The sequence below is a fragment of the Poecilia latipinna genome, unplaced genomic scaffold (assembly GCF_001443285.1).
Source record: "Poecilia latipinna isolate Pla-1442-1.1 unplaced genomic scaffold, P_latipinna-1.0 Scaffold793, whole genome shotgun sequence".
NCBI classification, from domain to species: domain Eukaryota; kingdom Metazoa; phylum Chordata; class Actinopteri; order Cyprinodontiformes; family Poeciliidae; genus Poecilia; species Poecilia latipinna.
Genome location: NW_015113409.1, coordinates 91,226 through 111,600, shown reverse-complemented (window position 1 = coordinate 111,600; position 20,375 = coordinate 91,226). Strand labels below are relative to the sequence as shown.

Here is a 20,375-nt window from a genome sequence, read left to right as displayed (position 1 = left end):
TTCATAAGAATACAATTTTATAATGAATTGTTTTCATTTAACTCAGTTATTTAATTGATGTACTGCAATTATTTTTGTTTTATTTACTGGTACAATTTTAATCCTAAATTAAAGTGTCTTTATCTAAACTTCTTATGAGTCATTACATATAAAACAATGGGGAGAATCTTCTGTAGTGGTCTGTTTTGCACTAAATCTGAAGAAACCTCTGACTGAAGACAGTCTGGGTCTGTCCCTTTGAGTAGACTGCTATCGTGTCTCCAGTCCACTGTGTTTTCCAAGTGAATACAGAGACACTAATGCTCCTTCAGCACATTTGTTTAGATTTGATAGTAGATGATTGTCAAAATCACTGGTGTCAAACTCCAGTCCTGGAGGGCCACTGCCCTGCAACTTTTAGATGTGACTCTACTGCACCACACCTGAATAGAATCATTAGGTCATTAGCAAGGCTCTGGAGAACTTATCTAGACAAGAAGGAGCTAATTAAGCCATTTCATTCCAGTGTTTTGTACCTGTGGCACATCTAAAAACTGCAGGACAGCGGCCCTTGAGGACTGGAGTTTGACACCCCTTTTCTAAATGGAGGTTAGGAGTCAACGTTAAGAGGTTTTGGTGGGAAATTAGGTTTTGGGTGCATTACTATATTTCCCTTGTTAGTTTTGCTTGCAACAAAAACAAGAACAGTTATGAATAGTTAAAATAGAAAAAAATATTTAGGGCTTTCATTGGTTGAAGTTTCACTGATGGCTCTAAAACATCAGTATCACAGTAGAGCCTGTATATCACAGGCTCTACTGTGATACTGATGTTTTGCAGGGGTCACCAACTCCAGTCCTCGAGGGCTACCATCCTGTAACTTTTAGATGTATCTCTGCTCAAACACACCTGGATCAAATAAACTGCTTGTTTCCAGCCTATTGCAGAGAGGAATGAATAATGGTGAGGGAATTCAGACATTTTGGAGCAGAGGTGAATCTAAAAGTTGCAGGATGGTAGCCCTTGAGGACTGGAGTTGGTGACCCCTGCTCTAAAACATCAGTATCACAGGCTCAGTGATCAGTTAATGTTATTAAAACATTAAAACCTTAAAACAACAAGCTTGTGTAAAAAGAGATCTCTCTTTAACAATCAAGCTCTAGCTGAAATGTTGTTACTGAAAACATTTTTCAACAAGAACACAGAAACCTCACAGAACAAGGTAAATACAGCTTAGAGCTTCTGTTCTGCCTGAAGACCCAGAAGTGCAAAAATAAACCAGAAGTTCAAAATGAGCTGGCGTGCTTAGCTGAAAAGGGGGAAGTGGGCATCTTCAAGGAGGTTAAAAAAAAAGTGAACATTTTTTTATTATTTTGGCTGATGAGACTATGAACATTTATACTTTAAAATTGTCTTTGTTTTCTAAAAGAGACAGTGATATAAAAATAGTTTGTGTGTTTGTGGCTATTTTGTTGACTTAATTTTCTTATGAGGGCATATAGAGTCTATGCAAAAAATTCTTGCTGCTGAAATTTTCAGTGCAGTTGTCATAGTTTCAACAGTTGTACTAATCCTAAATGGGATAGTAACCAAAATAAAAAAGCTGCGTGGAAAAATAAGCACATCTTTGCTGTTTCCAGGGAATTTTGAAGGACAAGAGGTGCCTCCAACTAAACTGGCATGATTAGCTTATGATTATCAATCATAAAGTCACATCATCTCAAAGTTTGCAGGTGTGGAGCATATGTGTGTGCTAAAGACGAAAGACATCACCAGTGACCACAGATCATCAGCTTTTTACTCTTGCATTATATGATCATTTCCAAACTACTTGATGCCCATCATTTTTCAGGGAGAAAAATATTCACACAAGGAAAACATTTCAGACTGTGGCTAACCTTCTCATGACTGACTGTCCTCTGAGGGTCAGTCATGTGAATGGAGTCTGGCAGTGGGCGGTGGCCAAACCTTGCATTTCACAGGGAAATGAACAAAACAATAAAGCAAGATCGAAACTGACTCTACTGGCCTGAAGTTGTCAAGAGTGTGGTGTGGTGGAGACGGATCTAAGTTCAGTCTAACACAGAGGATGGTAATTTGTTAAATGAACTTATAAAACTGAGGAAAAGGCACAAAATCAATGACAGACAATCTTATGAGAACAAAAATATCAAGGCAATGGTAAACAGGTCAGGTACAGAGTTACAAGTAATCTGATATGCTTAGTAACACAAAATGGATGACGGAGGAGGGAGATGATTCAGATACAAAATGACAAGCACAAAACAAAAATAATTGGAAAAAGAATGAGTATATCTTTCAACCTTGACCAAAAGGGAACAAACAAGAATGTATTTATGCAGAGCACCAAAATTGGTTAAAAAAAAAAAAAAAAAAAAAAACATATCAGCACAAATACCATGTTGGAAGCATGATGATTTCAGCTTGTTCTACAGCCACAGAGCATTTTCAAGTCATAGGCAACATCAAAACAATCTGGAGACAAATGTGAAGCAATCTGACAGCTGAAACCTGGACAAAATTTGTCATCAATTGGACAAACATCCCAAACACTGACACAAATCCACAATAGAATAGTTGAACAAGAAGATTGGAGCAATTACAATGGCCTAGTCAAAGAGCAATTACAATGGCCCTAGTCAAAGTCTGGACCATAAGCTGAAAGAAACGTGTCAGTGGGACCTTGAAGGAACTGTCTAACATAGATGTTTGCAAACTTAATTGTATAAGATAGAAATGCTATGGGAGATGATTGGAGCAGAAGGTGGTTCTACAAGCTACTAATGGGTGTACTAGTGTTTCATACATGGTTGTTGCATTTTGGATTAATTTCTGTTTATTAAATAACGAAAATCTAGAGTACGTTGTGTTTTTGTACAGGTTAGATCTGAAAAAAAAATTGCAGCTCATTTTCATCATGTCCTGATACATTAGAAACAAGTTATGGTCCACGCAGGCTCGAACAGGTCACTCCAACAAGCCCTTACTTTGAAGAATCAGAACTGACACTGCTTCCGAGATGATCACCTCTCCTCAGGTCCAATCCATTGAGCCCAGTCCACTCCACCGCAGCGTGCTTCCTGATGCTCCGGCTCTCTCGGGCTTGCATCCTCAGCTGTCACTGCCATCTCACTCAAACGCCTGCTCCGTGCACGTGAGCGGCAGACGTCGTTATGGGCTCGTAAACATAAGCAGGTATACACGTTTTAATAAATTTGCCAAAAAGCAATGAGTCACTGCTGGCGGTTATTTCGAAAACTACACCAGTCGGTGTTTGTTGTCTTGAACACACCCCGCTGAGCCCCCCGATATTGTTCAAGGGGAATAATGGCTGCACAAGAGCCGTCTCCACCATCTTCCCTGGAAGGCAACAAGCCGGGCTTCCCAAAGAAAATTCTGGCCAACAACCTGGAGGACAAGCATCTGTGCAACTCGTGTCAGAAAATCCTGCGGAGGCCCCTGCAGGCCCAGTGCGGCCACCGCTTCTGTTCGTTCTGTTTCAACAAGCTGGTGAGGTGAGTGGTGAGTGTGGGGGCTGCTAGTGGAGGGTGCTAGCTGGAGTGTGTGGAGCCCACCGCCAGACTCCATTCACATAATTCACGTTTTAACTCTTCTCCACCGGTTATCACGGGAAGCACTTTATAGGATTAAAAATGAATAACATCAAGGGAATTAGTGGGGGGATATGGCATACGGCTAATTCACAAACACTGTCTGAGCCAAGAGAAAATCTGGACCTGAGTGATGAGCTGGTTGTGTGTTTTCATTGATGAGGCTGGTTTGGAAGTGGAAAATGTGAAAAGTTTGGCTCGACGTAAAGGAAATAAAATCACTACCGAGTCGCTTTGCATGCCGAATATACCAGAAGGTTTGACTCTTTTATTCCATTAATTATATTCCACCAAAGCTTTAAATACAACTACACTGATTAAAATTCGCCATTTTTCGAATGGAGTTTGGGCTGTCTATTTAAATTTGGAATAACGTATTTACGCTAACCAGAATTAACATATATTGCTTCCATTTTTATCTTGAAAAGAAATCGGCAGTAGGACTTCAAATGATACCGTTATATGTTTGTTATTGAACATAATAAATTAAAAATAATCTCATATCGGTTTTCTTTTTGGAGTGACGGTGCGGTGAGGAGAATGAGATCACCGGGTTTCTAGTCTGAAAGTGCGCATGTGTAGGATGGAATGGCACTTTTCCTTTTTCTTTGCTATCCTTTAGTCGCAAAAAGTAAAAAAAAAGTAAAATCATTATCAGAAAGTGTGATTAAATATAGTTGAGATGCTGTCACAGCTTTGTAATAACTATCAGAGTATAAATAAACACAAGAGTGCTCATTTGAGTTCTCCCTTAGGTCAAAAAAACGGAAACGTACCTAATTCTGGGTCAATGTCAGTCGGTGTATAATAAACTCACTGCTCAAATACTGTCTAATCGACGTATCCAATAAGATTTCTTGACAAGAGATGTGTTGCTAAAGATGTTAAAATTAAACAGTGTTACTGTCTGAATGACAAAAACATTTACGTGCAAAAAAAAAAAAAAAAAAGTCGTCCATCACTGCTGTTTGCGGATGCTGCTGTACATGTGTATCAGAAACGCGCAAATGCAAAGGTTTCTGTCAGAAACTTTGTAAAAAAAAAAAAAAAAAGTGAATCATTTCATTAAAATTTTAACAAGTTAATATATGAAATTAATTCATCAAAAGTCCTGGCCCTCGATCTAAAAATGTTTCAGGTATGAATGCTTTTGCATGTCAAAGTACAACAACTTTATATTATCATTTATTTCTTATATTTTTTGGTAAATCTCCTGTGAAAATAGTATGATGTATTGACAGATTGTTAAAAGCAGATGAAACAGTAGTGATGTGGGTTTATCTATTTTCCCTCTCCTAGTTCTGGACCACAGAAATGCAGTGCATGCATCAAGGAGGACTTGTTTGAGGAGCCCACCTCCATTCTCAAGCCTGGCGGTGTAAGCGCATTGAACCTTCCTTTTGTTTGCTGTAATGTATGTTTCAGATATTTAGTCCTTACCTGAGATTTCTACCACAGCAGGTCAACTTCAGGCTCAGTTTAAGTTTTAGTATCAGTATCATAAAGCTCAGCTCTTACACAGGTCTGTCACTATGACTAAGTTTGCTAGGGAATCCCATTGGTTAACTTTTATTGACAAGGTATTACCTAGACTCCTGCTGGTCTATATTTGTACTGCAGTCACACTGAGAAGTGTTGAGTGTTATACTTCTTGTTCACATGATTTGTGGCTTCTTTCTGCTCGGACTGAATTGGGTAATAAGACTTTTGTTCACTCTGCTCCCTCTTCTTGGAACTTGTTTCAAGAAATGTTGAGATTGACTGAATTCATCTCGTTTTTGCTTTTGCATCCAAACTAAAAGTTCTTGAGCCCAATTCAACAACAGGTAGCTGTTTTTTTTTTTATATAGTTTGACATTTTCTTTTAACTGTGTAATTTTTCTGTATTGTATTTGTTGCTGCCTTTTGGCCAGGTCTCTGTTCAAAAGGATGTTTTTAATCTCAAAGGGTACTTTGATTAAATAAATCAAATAAATAAAGGTGAAATAAAAAAGGATCAGTAGTAAGGTTGAACTAGTGTTAAACTTTTCCATATTTTCTTGATGGGAGGCAGAATATATGTGGATGTAAAACAATAAAAATAAAAAATAAAAACACCCTGAGAGTCAACAGAGTAACTATGAGTGTTTTCTGGGTTTCCGACCCATTGCTGCTCGTCTTGGATCCAGTTCTACAAAACATTTTGAGTACACTGTGATTGTTGCCATAAAAAAAAAGAAGCAGACACTGAAACTCTAGTTCTGCTGTCTATCTTCATAGGTGGTGAAGAAATTAGAGCCAGGGGAGAAAAGTGAGCTCCCAGCGTTGTGTCCATCGGTAAACCGATGCAGAGCGTTTGTAACTCTATACAGCGATAACAGCCGTTTTCTCCTGTCCAGGCGTTCCCAGACAACGCAGCTCGGAGAGAGGTGGAGGCCTTGGCAGCAGTTTGTCCTAATGAAGGATGCACATGGACTGGAACTGTCAGAGAGTTTGAGGTAAATCCCAGAGCATTATTTCCCTCTGGGGTCAACCACACCCTTCATCTGTTACTGAGGATTATGACAGATTAGTCCGTTCAAAACGAAATAGATTTATCTGATCATCCATTCAAATTATCAGATCCAGCTCATAAATAATATGTTTGTTTACAAATATAATTAATTTGGAAAATTCAATTAATTGATCTGATTTGATTGGTGTTCAAATAGAAAAAAAATCTAATTGTTTTATTTCCTGTTTGTTAAATGCAACAAAACTAAGATCTCCCACCATTTTGGTTCCATGAGCACATCAAAGGCATGAACTGTGATGCACTTTTGATGGAAATAATGAAGTGGTAAGAAAACTGCTGCCTTTGGGCCCCTGCAGGCGAGCCATGAGGGCAACTGTGACTTCATGATCATCATGTGTCCATCGTGTAAAGAGCTGATGAGAGCCAATGAACAGGAGCGCCACAACGAGCGAGAGTGTCCAGAGAGGACACTGAACTGCAAATACTGCAAAGAGCCATTCCTCTTAAAGAACATCAAGGTGAGGATTAAACAACTAAACACTATTCATGATGCGCTGCTTGTTTGTACCCGTTACCAAATACGGTCATCCTCAGAAACACTGGGCTGCCAGGAAGCTGAAAGCATTTCACTGAACTTATTCATGGTTTGGATTCATGAATAATAAATACCATGATTAGTCATGGTTTTGAAAAATCATGGATATGCCGTAATTATGGCATACTATCATATTGGTCATATCATCATATGAGTATGTGACGGATCATATTGTAAATGATCTGTCACAGATAAATCATAGACAATTATCATTAGTCGTAGTTCATTTTACACTTAGTTTGGCCATTTATTCATTCATTGAAACTCCATCCAATTGGGAGAAAATGGTAGTGACATGCAAAGTGTGGTTCTTACAGTTGTTAATGTTGCTAACACTAATAATGCAGTAAAGATATTATCATTATATTTTGTGCAGCTTTCAAAATATTTAGCTTTTTTCTTTTGGGTCCATATAAAATTTGAATGAACAACACTTTTCATCTGCCGTTGTTCATAAACATTTGCTAAGGGCAAATAAGTAAAACTTGAATTTCAGATGTGACATTTTAAAAGGAAATACTCATTTTGTCAAATTACAGTTTTGTGTGCCTTTCTGACAGTAAATGTTTTGAACTGATGTGCGGTGTCGTTTTAGGCTCATGATGAAATCTGCCCAAAATACCCAATGATCTGTGAAGGCTGTGCGAAGAAAAAGATCCCCCGTGAGAAGGTATCCTGGCCGTTTCCACTCTGCTCCATTCTTCAGTTTGATGAACCTCTCTCTGCTCTGAGCTTGGGATCAAACTCTCTGACATTCTTTACGCCATTGGCTTCTTTCATTTTTGTTTTGTTTTGCAGTATGTGGACCATATTAAGTTCTGCAGTAAATTTAAAACACCATGCAGATTTCATGTTGTTGGCTGCGATACGTCTGTAAGTAGATACTTTTGTCACAAATTGCTATATGTGCATGACTGCCTACTGTGATAACTATTCCATCATTAATAACTTGGCAAAATGAAATATATCACACTTCAGACATATTCAAACAAAAAGGTCAGGTAAACATTTTTTTTCCTGCAGTAAGCTAAAGAATTTAGCATTTTTGACTATATCAGTAAGTTTGCCAAGTTATTGGAAAAACACTTCTTGGAGAGGATGTTGCTCATGGAGGATAAAAAGGGACAAAATCAAGAAAAACAAACAAACTCATCCTTAAAATATGAATTAAATGTACCATGATGTAAACAAATGTTTAAATAAATGTGAAATCATTAAAATGCAAACCAATAATTAATTAAATGTGTATTTAATTATGTCATGGTTCCTGATCCTGCATCATCATCATGAAATAGTTTTCTGTTAAACTTGCCTATCACATTCAAGAGCGTATTAAAGATGCTCAGTGTAGTGTAAAATTAGGTGGAATTTCCCTTTAGCCATTTTCTAAATCAGAAGCTGCAAACAAAAGCTAACTTCTGCTTCATGGCATAGTGATAAGCCCATAGCCCCACCCCTCAACTGTGATAGGTGAGTTTGACAGAGAAGTACTTCATCATAAACCTGCAGGAACAGGAGACATAAATAACTGAATACACATTTAAATACCTGCATAAAGTAATGTAAGTTTGGATTTAACAATTTAATGACATGATTGTTAAATTGATTGGCAGATAAATGGTTATTGTAATGATTGAAAGAGGTATTTATTAATGCTGTCCCTTTTAGTCTTCCGTAGTTGCTACATGTCTGCTAAATCTTGTATTGTTGGCTTTAAATCTGCTGTTTATGCAATGTGACAATAAAGCAGCAGTTTTGTTTGGCATAGGCAAGATGGCTCACTGCCCTGGGTGGCATTACCATAAGGGGCATCATAAGTAGTCAAAAACAAAGAATAGAAAACTGTTATTTTAATTGAATGACTTGGATATTGTTTAGATTCCAGATTAAAGGATTGTTCCTTAGATATGACCACTGATCACATGATCACCGTTTCAAAGCAACACAGAGGATTACATGCGCTTAGGTTAATCTGGCATGAAGCAACAGGGGTAATATAAACATTTTCTGTCTTGCAAATTTTCTGTCTTGTAAATATTTTATTTTCGGTGAAACTCATCAATTTTTTATTTACGTAATAATATTTTTGAGCTGGTTTATCTTGTCAAACCCATCCTTTTATTTAAAATGTTAGAGAAACCTGGACTGATCAGGTTACTAATCACACCCACAATATTTAGTACTACCTGTTTTGTTAAGAAGCTCTTCAGCTAAACAGTATTTGGTGTCATAGTCTCTGTTTTAACTCGATATTGATCACAAATCAATGATCAATAGTGTTTTGGTTTTGTTCCACTCAGTGATCATGATGGATCAAAGGCATTTCCTGTCTTTGGTTGAAGCCATTGCTGAATGCTGCTGCATGAACTCCCCAGCATGATGCTTCCACCGCCATCTTTATACTAATGTGGGACTAAATTTATTTATGTCAAGCTGCTGTGTGCTGTTCATTCAGTCATGTGGTTTAAACCACCATTTTAGCAAAAGGCAACTTAGAGTTTTTGAAAGGTGTTGAAAAATAAGAAGTGACATTTTTTTCGGTGTAATAATCAAAGACGCCATAAAATAAGATATTATAAAATAAAATGATCAAAACTTTGATTCTGATAACTGAACAAAGTTTATCAGCTACCATTTTAGACTATTGCCTGAATCAGATCATGAGTCATTTGTGAAAAACTTCATGGATTTGTGACCCCCTAGCTAATTGCTACTGCTGTTGTTTTTTCCTTTCATCTCTTAACTGTTGATGATTATGATGAGTCATCAACCCTCCGCTCCCCCACCACCACTCTGAATGCTGTCGGTCCCTGACATTCTGAAAGCAACTCTGACAAATCAGTTAGTCTGAACAAAAGTCTTTTTCTATTAAAACTCATAAATGATCTCTCCTGGAATCTTACTTTAACATTAGCTCATTGTATTTTGGTTGGAACTCAGACTATAAAGCCTGCCTGATCTAAGGTCCACACATTGTGTGTCAGTAGTGAGTCTTTATTCAGCTGGATGAACGTTCTACGAAACAGTCGCGACTGTGAAATGTCTAAGAGAACAATTAAACTTTTAAAGTTTAGGTAAAATAAATTTTTTTGAGTAATAATATTAAAATATTATGCCCTCGTCAAAAAACATACCTGGAGTGTTACTTGAGTCTTTCACGCAAGTTTAAGAAATCCTCCGATCTCCATAACAACCATTTATTTGGTTGTCCTCATCGGAGCTGCAGTTTCCAAGCTTCCTCCTCACAGAGCAGCCCTCCCCTGTGACTCCACCACTCGGCTCCTTCAGACTAGTCAGCAGCTATTAGCAAACACAAAATGGTACTATATGCCTGGAAAACACAAAGTACTGCCCCTTTAATTCATTGTGTATTTCATTATGAACCAGCTCTGCCACATAATCTTACTGTTTTCTTTTGTTGTTTATGCAAGTCTTTAAAGAGACAAACTGTTTATTTTCTTAATTTTACAGTTTCTATTTTTGTTTCCAAGGTGGAGAAGGAAAAGATCCACGACCACGAGCGGCAGTGTTCATACGAGCACCTCAACCTGCTGCTGCATTTCATCATGGGCATCAAGGTGAGTCTGGAGAGCCTCCAACCGCAGACCTTAGAGGTGGCCAGCCAGAAGCTCCAGGTGCTGCACCAGTCCCTCAGAGAGCTGGAGCTGAAGATGAGCCAGCTGGGTGGGGGCGGCCCCGCTCCCGTGCAGGGTGCATGCGCTCTCACCCTGGCCACGTCCTTCACCCCGCTGCCCAGCGCCATGGGTGCCGCCCTGGAGCTGCAGCTCCAGAGCGAGAAGACCAAGGTGGCCGAGCTGAGCCGGCGCTGTCAGGAGCTGGAGCTGAAAGTGAACACGTTTGAAAACATCGTCTGTGTCCTGAACCGGGAGATGGAGCGTTCCTGCACCACCATGGAAGCCTACAACCGCCAGCACAGACTGGACCAGGACAAGATCGAGATTCTCAGCAACAAGGTATGAACGAGCCCTGGATGCCTCTTTACATACCCAGTAACACAAAGCTATACCCAGTACCACCACATCATAGCCCATAACACCATAACATACTCAGTAACACATCATACCCTGTCAGTTTAGGTTGATGGTCATGTCTTGGTATGGAGTTGTGTCACACTCTTTCCATTTAGAGATGATGGGTTAAAATATCTTTCAAGAACCTGACCCTGCTTTAAGTAGTTTCTCCACAGCTCCCTCCCTCACTCATCTGCTGTGTTCCTTGGATTTAGTGGATTGAAAATATCCAGCTAAAACGGTCTTATTCCTTTGGTGCTTTGCTGCAGGTCCGTCAGCTGGAAAGGACGGTCAGCCTGAGGGACCTGTCCATCGTGGAGATGGAGGGGAAGATGAGGGAGATGTCTGCAGCCACCTACGATGGCGTCTTTATCTGGAAGATCTCTGATTTCACCAAGAAAAGGCAGGATGCCGTGGCTGGCCGTGCTCCTGCTATGTTCTCTCCCGGTCAGCGTTCCATCCGGAGATGCTCTCACCAAGCGCTTATGGCCTGGAATAACCAAGATCTTCACACTCACTCAGTCGTTTGATTTTGTCTTCCAGCGTTTTATACAAGTAAATACGGCTACAAGATGTGCTTACGAATCTACCTGAATGGTGACGGGACGGGCCGCGGCACACACCTGTCTCTGTTCTTTGTGGTGATGAGAGGACACAGTGACGCACTCCTTAAGTGGCCTTTCAATCAGAAGGTAGAAGTCTTTTTTTTTTATTAGTTTAAACATTATGTTGCTTTTTTTAACAGAATCCAAATAAATTTAAACTACCTGTAGGGCTCTCCATCTAGACTGGAACCAGGATGAGTTGAGTTAAAGTTTTATAAACTTTTATGAATTTTTTAAATTAGAAAATTTCATAGTTTTCTTATGCTTAGTGTAAGTTTTGAACCCAAAATTCAGGCATGGACAGGCCAAAATGATTTGCTTGATGGTTGGGTCCAGGCTTTTGTGGCCTATTTTCTAAGCCTATAATACATCCAGCAGAGAACACCACATCAGAGTGTACGATATAAAGCTGTGTTAATCTACTTATTATTGTCTAAATAGAGGAGTAGGCAGCTTTCCCTGTTGAGGAACAAAAGAAAGTAAGGTGGAGAGCAGACACTCATCAGACTGTAACAAGCAGAGCACACAGTAAACACTCCCATTAATCACACAACCTACATCATTTGCACTTGACTCATCCTCCAGTTGCAACAAATAAAATTCAGTTTTCATTGTGCAGTTGTATTTACAAGGGTTCCCAGGAGAAACTCTTTCCTTTAAAACCAATATGGCAGCAGGATGCACATTTGCTAACTTGCATTTGAACAAACGACATTGTTCTGGAACAATGTTTTTTGAAGAAATAAGACAGAAGTAGATGTATTTGGACATGGTGGAAGGCGCCATGTTTTTAGAAACGGAACCAGAACAAACACGTCTCACCAAGTGTTAAACACCGTAGTGGAGGGCTGTAGACTTGAACTTGTTTGTAGGATTACATGAATGTTTTGTGCACTAAAGTGTTCTACAGTCATAAGTTCAGGCAATAGCTGAGACAGATTATCTGTCTTGGTGACAGTTTTAACAAATATATAAAAAGGTTACAACCACAGCTTTAGAGGAAGGTCTATAAGCTGTTAACTCTTGAGGTGTACTTAATTTTTCATTCAGAGCATTTTTATTTTGACTTCTCTCTAAATAAATGACTAAGAAGTGTTTTGTGGGCTCTTGTTCTCCTGACGTTACTTCAAAGGCCAGATAAGTTTCTTCTTACGCCCTGAAATTGAAAGAGGGCTGTTTCCTGAGGGTTTTACCCTGATATTCTCATTTGGTCTAGGCATTAAAGACCAGATTCCAGAAAACTGAAGTCTACAACACACCTTTGTAGGTGCACCTTTAAATGCACCTTTAGTGGGATTCGCATTATTAACATTAGTTCAGTCTGATCTGTAGAGAATAGTCTTATGTAGTGCAAATCTCTGCTGCACTAATCTCCAATATCAGCCTTCAAACAGTGAAACAAAAGCCGCCTCAGCTCCAGATTCCCTGTTGAAGCCGCCGTTGGGTAATACTTGTACCATCTGTGCAGGTTACCCTCATGCTGCTTGACCAGAACAACAGGGAGCACATAATCGATGCCTTCCGGCCCGACATCTCATCTTCGTCCTTCCAGAGGCCCGTCAGCGACATGAACATCGCCAGCGGCTGCCCGCTCTTCTGTCCTCTGTCCAAGCTGGACTCCAAAAACTCCTACATTCGTGACGACACCATCTTCATAAAGGCCATCGTCGACCTCACTGGGCTCTAGAGAAATCGTAAGAGCAGAAATCCCAACTTTGCCTTTTGTTGCGACTAACCTGTTCATCAACCGGCCTTCGTATTAGCAGTAACCAGCACTTCTCTCTGGGAGGTGTTGTGTCGTTTGGTTTTGGAATCAGTTGTTGTTGACAATATGCAAGATATCATTTTTTCTTTGTTGGCTATTCAAGTCCTTCAGTCTCTGTTTTACCAATCAGAAGGAGCTTTTATGCATCAAAGTTGTGACTATTCACCAAAGTGACTGCAGAACTTTAAACAGCGTTTTTACTAACCAAGGCATTCCAACAAGTGTGTAGTGTACTATGTGAAACGAGCCGACTCTGCCCGCCTCATTAATCCCTCATGAACATGTTGAAGCTCCTGGTGCTTCAGAAGGGGCTCACCTTCAAGGTTTAAAGGAAGCTTTCCTGTAGGCACTAGTTAATGCTCTTGTTATTACTAGTTATAACCCAGAAACTTACTAACTGCTAAGATAACTAACAAACACGCAAGTCCCTGAAAATATTCAGCTTCTTTAATGACACTCATTAAGTCTTCTGTGATCGTTCCACTGATTTCCAACAAGATTGTTTTTCTGGTACTGCAAGTTTCCTTCCGTCTTAACTAGCTGGTTTGGGACTAATTAAAGGGTTTAATAGAGAAAATATTCACACGTGAGTCAAGCTGAAAAGAAAGTGGTCTGAGTTAATTAAAAATAAGAAAATATGAGTTAATAAAACCAAAAACTATCCAGATATTTCTTTTTTCCCAGATGCCAAGCCGAGTGGTTTTAGAACTGGTGTTCCTGGATTCAGACTTTCAGTCAGATCCTCTTTGTAATCATCGCCTTGTTTGCAAACTCAGTAGCTTTAAGGAGGAGAAAATGAACTACTTGTCAACTGTATTATGTGGTCCAAGTTGGTTTGATAATCGTGAAGCCGTTACAGTGACAGGCCGCTACAGTCCCAGCATCAATATGGTGCTTGGTTAATGAAAGCCAGCATAACGTTCTGGTAACACATGAGCTAAAACACTTGTAGTTTCATATGTGTTTATAGTTACTGTATGTCTGAGTCCACATGTGCACATTTCTCCTGCTGGTCTTGTTCTCTGTTTTGATGTGACTTGTTGATAGTTTGTTGATAGTTATTTCAAAAGTCATGTTCATGAAATGAGCGCTTTGCTTTGAAGGTGGTGTAATCTAATAGGACTTCAGATTTATTTAAGTAACACTTTTAATACAGGTGTGCAAGCTATGCACAGGGAAATATATGCCATGCTTTTAAAACAATTGGCTGCAGAAAAGCAACCAAAGAAATTTAAACACCAAATGAAGCACCCAGGTGTTCGATTCTGGATAGATTATTTGAACAAAAAGGAGATCAGAGCTTCTACGTCTGAAAGGAGAAATGGAAAACTGAAAAGGTTATACTAAAACTAAAGCTTCTAAAATTCCTGCCCAGGTCTGATTATTATCAGACTTTTGAGTTAACGCCACCAAAAAAAAAAAAAAAACAATCTTCAATCCAATCGAAATAAACTGTTACATGTATCATATGGGTGGATTGGAGGTACAGCCCATGATGTTATTCAGACAGTATTTCCACATTTTAACACCAGTGACCAATGCTTAATAACATTTTAAATGCGTTTCAAACATTTCCTCTAAATTCATATTTGTCGAGTGGCAGTTTGAGTGACATGTTGCAGGCAGTTGCCGGCGGAAACGCTGAGTGAAGATCAGAGGACGGCTCCCAGACATGCCAGACAAAATGAATTGAACTTGATGGAGTCTGGTTAGTGTCACATTTTGGTTTCGCATTGTGGAAAAAAAAAAAGAACATCACCTGCCATGTTGATCAGCCAGATGCCACATAATGGATCTGGTTGCACATTGAAATCCATCCGATTCGGTCAGTTCTTAGTGCTTTACTTGGTGCCAGCGATGTACGTATGCACCAACACTCCATAAAGTGCATAAAGTGATTCTATCATCTTAATTCCACCTATAGAATTGTTTTTTGCATTTTAAATGATGCACTATGTATTTAAGCATTGCTGATGATTGACAATACAGAGAGGCAGATTATAAAGTCTACAGTCAAAGCAATAGATCAGACCATTATTGGCTGTTGCGCTCACTGTTGTGTACTGTCCAACATTTGGTGATGTCATCATTCTTATTTTATGTTTCTCCCATAAGCTTTGCTCACAGTGTTGTCAGAATTTCTCACATACTGTTGCATAACAGCGATTGGTCCGTGTCTGGCTCTGCTGTTCTTTGGGAATCATTTGTCTCTTGAAGCCCATCAGTTCTGTCTGCCGTACTTCTGCTGCTAACATTCCTGTCAATGTGTCTTTCCAGTTCCTTTCCTCTGAAAGAAATTCTGTGGTGTGAAGTATGAATCAAGCCTTGGTTATTGTTTTGTTGCCTTCGGTTACACTGAATAAAGGTGGACAGAGAGTTATGGACTGCTGATGGTCTGTAACAACTTTATAATCTTCCAACACTTTCTCTCAAAATGATCCCTTCCTTAAAAAAATTGTTGAAGACATTGACAACATGCAAAAAAATTCAAACTTTCTCTAAAAAGACAAAAGGAAAATGCAAAGCAAAAATAACTTCAGAGATGACTTCAGAGATGCAGTACCAATGGAGACTGCAGGCTGAAATGAATTGATGTTATTGAGTTCTTTAATGTTCCAACACAGTTCATGTAAAAAACATTTATATTTTCATGGGATTTTTGTTGAGTTGAAACCAGGGGTGCACCGATGACAGTTTTCTGGCAGATTACTAATCTTCAAAAAGCTTGACCTGCTGATTCTGATATTGGCTGGAATGTTTTGTTTCTGAAATGTTGCTAAATTTAGCAAGAAAGTCACTGAGTTGATAACAGTGGAGTGACTATAGTTAACTACAAATTTGCAAACATGACCAGTCTATCACTCAAACATGGCTCTTTAGTAGAGCTAAAGAGGACAGTGGTTGATTTTTAAGACCATTGCTGATAAGATAAGATCTGCTTCACATGTAAGCATCAGCTGATCACCAATCTCTCCAAATGAAGGAAATTGGCACTGATAAATCAGTGCACCCCTAGCTGAAACACTTGTTTCCAATCTATACAAATATATTTTTCTTGATAAGGCTAACGGTGTGTACAGTGAGGTCAAAGTGTGTGTCACCTTACATGTCTTCTGGTGTTGATTTCTTTTATTTTTGTTACACTTGCATGTTTCAGAGCGTCTTAATATCAGATGGAGATAAACTGAGTAAATACATACAAGCAGCTTTACAGAAAAGTATTCACCCCCAGGAACTAGAACCATCATGGGTTTGACTCAACTGAAAATGAGTGTTTTGCAAAACTCCAGAGGATCTTTGGTTAACTCTTCTTGGAAATATTTTTATTCAACCACACTGAAACAGTTTTGATTTTTAAATGGCATTTATATATACATTTTGACTAGGCCTCTTTAAAATATTTATTATTATTATTATTATTATTATGTTTTTTTTTTAGCAAAGTTGAACTTTCTTGTGGGCTTTGGGTTATTTTTCTGCTGCATAACCCATGTGTCCTTGAGCTTATGGTCATGACCCTAAACCCTAACCTTAACCCTAACCCTTCAGCAGCAGGAAGCAGCCCCAGGCATCACACTGCCACCACCATGTATGATCTCAGCATCCACAGGATGTTCTCATAGAAAGCCTGCTGGTCAGAATGATTTAATTTAATTTTATTATTATTTTTTTTGTAAAAGTGAGAAGGGTCTTTGGCCCTGTTCTTAGATCAGGGCTTGATGTGTTTTGTTGTTGTTTTAGGTGCTTTGTCCAGTTTGTTTCATGTTGTCAGATAGCTATGTGATTTTTCTTTCTTTTTTTTTTTTTTTTGTTATTGTATTCTTACAGTGAGTCAGGCTTGGCTTAGGCTAAGGCAACCAAGATGAACCAAGCATTGTGGTTAATCACTGTTGATTCATAATTTGCATAAAGCGATCAGTTATCTTTGGATTGTTTTTGTTCTTTCCATAATAAATAAAATAATTTTTGGAAAGCTGCATTTTGTAAATTATCAGGTTATCATTACCTGGTATTAAAATTTGTAAGACATATCTGAAACATTTAAGAGGAACAAAAACCAGAAGAAAAATCCAGTTTTACGCAGCACTGTTGGGATGGAAGAAGAAAACTGATTATCTTTCTTCCTTATCGACTCGTCTTCTCCACCTTTTAACCAACCTACTTTCCTAGAAAAAGAAGTGCCTGTATTTATGTTATGTAATCTTGAATATTTTTAAATGTGCTATCCTGTATGATTAAGCATAACAGTATATTATGAACATTGGGTTTTAGAACATCTTATCCTTCAGAATTGTATTGTTTTTCTGTTTTTTTTTTTTAATTTACAACATGTTCTAAAATCTCTTGTGACCTTGAATGTTTTTCTTTGCGTGCGAATAGTAGTGAATGTTCAGAGTGAGGCTGGTGAACCAGCATGCTTTTAAACCTCAACACACACTGATCCATCTCTGTGCATGAGAGGCTTCAGTCGGACACCATGCATAACGTTGGCCACTGGTTCACATCGTTGGCCAGGTTCTTATGTACTTTTTATGATTTCACTATTGTATATTATACAAAGTAAGAGAGAACCCTGAGGGGCAGTTGGAGAAGTAAATATATTTAAATAATGCATAGATAATATTTATTGATTAGAAACGTTTTCTGTTGAGGTCGTTTGAAAGCATGTTGTAGTTCATCCGGCTCATTCTTGCCAAGCTGCGTCTCCGTTCTGACTTCAGCTTGTTGCATTCTGTTCCTTTCTGAAACACGTTTCCGTTTCTCTTCTCATGAGTGTTTTTGCACGTGTAGTGATCTCCGTTTTGCACGTTCCAGCAGCCTCAAATGAAGCCCCTTTTCTTCCTGCCTATACAGTGTGTTCTGGTTGTAGCACTAGCAGATGCTCGGCTGACGTGAGCCTGGACTTCTGGTTCGTTTACAACAAAAGGGCTTCACATTTCATCGGCATCCACCTGACGTCACACGCAGGCTTTCGTCCGCTCAGAGGCAGAACCGCGCGGCGGTTCCGTTTGAGCCAGCTGATGTTTCCGTGGATCAGCGACGCTGACATGTAGGAAGTGCCACACTGCCTCACTGTTCTGCAACAGAATAAACAATGTTTTGATAAATACTGCTTCAGAAACTGAAACTAGTCACTTTTTGCTTTCCCTCCACCTCCGTTCCCGTGGATCTGGGTTATTCCTCTAAAGGCCTTGCTGAGATTAGGATGAAGAGCCTTCATCTGTAGCGGTGACATCAGTTGTACTCATTCTTTCTGCTGCATTCTGTGGATAGAAAGTCATGTGTTAGTTAACTCTTTGTACAGAGGAAATTTTGTTCCATATTTGTATTTTGATTTAATAAAGATTTTAAAATGCCCTCCATGCAAAGACTCTGTGTTCTAATGTCCCGATGTTTAGATAGATTAATTTTAATAAATCGGAAAATCATTGAAACGTTAATTTATTTTAGACAGTGAAACATGGATCCACTGATACATTTCAGGTGTTAATTCATTAGAAATGACAGCTAAGAAGAACCCCAAATCATCAACCCCACCATGTCGGATGAGTAAAAAAAAAAAAAAATTAATACAGAAATGTGGCCCTAGTGAAAAGGACTCGATACTTGGTGGTGGCTCCTTTTGCATGAATTACTGCATCAGTGCAGCATAGCATGGAGGAGATCAGCCTGTGGTTCTCCTGAGGTTCTGGAGCCCAGATTGCTTTGACAGCTGCCTGCAGGTCTACTGCACTGTTGGTCTGTCTGTCATCTTCCTCTTAACAGCCCAGAGATTCTCTGTGGGGTTAAAGGTCAGGGGTGGATGTTGACCAATCAAACATAGTAACACCATGATCATTGGACCAGTTCAGTACCCTTCTCAATGTGGGTCAGAACCAAGTCCAAATGGAAATCAAACCAGCCTCTCGATCCAGCTGGTCAGCAGAGGGAAGCAGGACGTTTTCTGAGACTTCCTGCTAGAAGCTGCACTGACTGTGGAGCTCAGAAAACCCAGTGGACCAGAACCAACAAAGGACATGGCAACCCAAACCATCACCGACTGTGGACACGTCACATTGGACTCCACGCTTCATGGATTCTGGTCCTCCAGACTCTTGGACCTTGACTTTTAGCTGATGATTTTTTTTTACTTCCATCTGAAAACAGATGGAATTAAGTTCTGGTTCTCCTCTGCCCAGGTTAGATGGTTCTAACATCTCTGAAACAGTTGCAGGTTGTGTCCCAGTCGCTCTTCAACCTCTGACGCCAGAAGAATTATGAATCTCCTCTAAACTCTTAAATGGCTTTTGTTTTTGTTGCGGTTTTCCCTGTTGCCGGTTTTCATTTTTCTACAACACTTATTCTTTCCTCTCACTATCATGGATCCAACCCTCTGAACTGCCAGCTTCTTCACTATTGACCTTTTGTCTTCCTCCTGATCATGTAGACCATAAAGAAGTATGTTCATTTTTTCACTATATTCTAATTTCCCTCCAGCTGTAAATATCTCAAACTGCACTGGAGCTTTTGACCACATGAGGGCGCTCTGTCTTTGCTTACTTATCACCATCATGCTGAGCTCAACACATGACCCGATCAGTGGAAGACATGTATGACTTCACATGAATAAATAAACAAAATAATTCCAGAGCATCTTTCCAGAAACATTTTGAAGCTTAACAGGTAATAAAGTTATTTCATTTTTCCCCTCATCCAATCCAACAGTGAGAGAAAATGTAATATTTGCTGCTTTTAATAACAAGGTTACAACCAGATTTGGTTTTGTACTTGTATTGTTTAGTTGGGTTCTGTTTTCTGTTTCTTAGTTCCTCTTCTTTTATTTAGATCAGCTGTGCTTTGGTTTTATTTCAGTTCACTGCTTTCTTAGTCGCTTTAGTTTCATCATTGTTCTGTGTTATTTAATTTAAGTCCTGTTCCTGTCCTTTAGTTACTGCTTCCTCTATGATTCCACTTTATTTATTGTGTCTATTATTCTTTAGTGTTACATTTACTTTCTCGTCCTCTCACTCACTCATTAGTCTGGTTCCTTTGTCTCATTGTGTTTTCCGGTTTGTGTTCCTTGGATTACATTTTGCTTTGGACTCTGGCTTTTTGTGGAATTTTTGGCAAGTTGTTGTTCATCATATTTTTATTATAAACTCTACTTCTCTGCCATTCTGCATTTGGATCCTCAACCAAACACCAGCAAGCATGACAGTTTTCCAATGGTGGAGAAAGTACTCAAAAAATGTACTTAAGTAAAAGTACAAATACACAGGCAAAAATGTACTCAA

General features: G+C 39.1%; 1 protein-coding gene across 2 annotated transcripts; it reads left to right on the top strand.

The window, feature by feature from the left end:
• The first annotated feature begins 1,808 nt into the window (after window positions 1–1,808).
• Window positions 1,809–15,486, top strand: LOC106956159 (TNF receptor-associated factor 2-like). Of its 2 annotated transcripts, XM_015046798.1 has the most exons (11): window positions 1,810–3,195; window positions 3,321–3,515; window positions 4,911–4,989; window positions 5,990–6,088; window positions 6,462–6,623; window positions 7,296–7,370; window positions 7,499–7,573; window positions 10,192–10,674; window positions 11,001–11,178; window positions 11,275–11,423; window positions 12,805–15,486. In XM_015046798.1, exons 1-11 carry the CDS (start codon window positions 3,020–3,022, stop codon window positions 13,021–13,023), a joined length of 1,890 nt encoding a protein of 629 aa, XP_014902284.1. In that variant the 5' UTR covers window positions 1,810–3,019; the 3' UTR covers window positions 13,024–15,486. The 2 variants fall into 2 exon arrangements, with proteins under 2 accessions (XP_014902285.1, XP_014902284.1); XM_015046799.1 differs by lacking the exon at window positions 7,499–7,573 and having other exon boundaries at window positions 1,809–3,195.
• Window positions 15,487–20,375: the final 4,889 nt, after the last annotated feature.

Excerpts from the sequence above, each read along its gene's own strand:
- LOC106956159 (XM_015046798.1), top strand. The coding sequence starts at position 3,020 with ATGATCACCTCTCCTCAGGTCCAATCCATTGAGCCCAGTCCACTCCAC. Across the intron at positions 7,574-10,191 it reads TTGTTGGCTGCGATACGTCT|GTGGAGAAGGAAAAGATCCA; the intron begins GTAAGTAGATAC and ends TTTGTTTCCAAG. Across the intron at positions 11,424-12,804 it reads AGTGGCCTTTCAATCAGAAG|GTTACCCTCATGCTGCTTGA; the intron begins GTAGAAGTCTTT and ends CCATCTGTGCAG.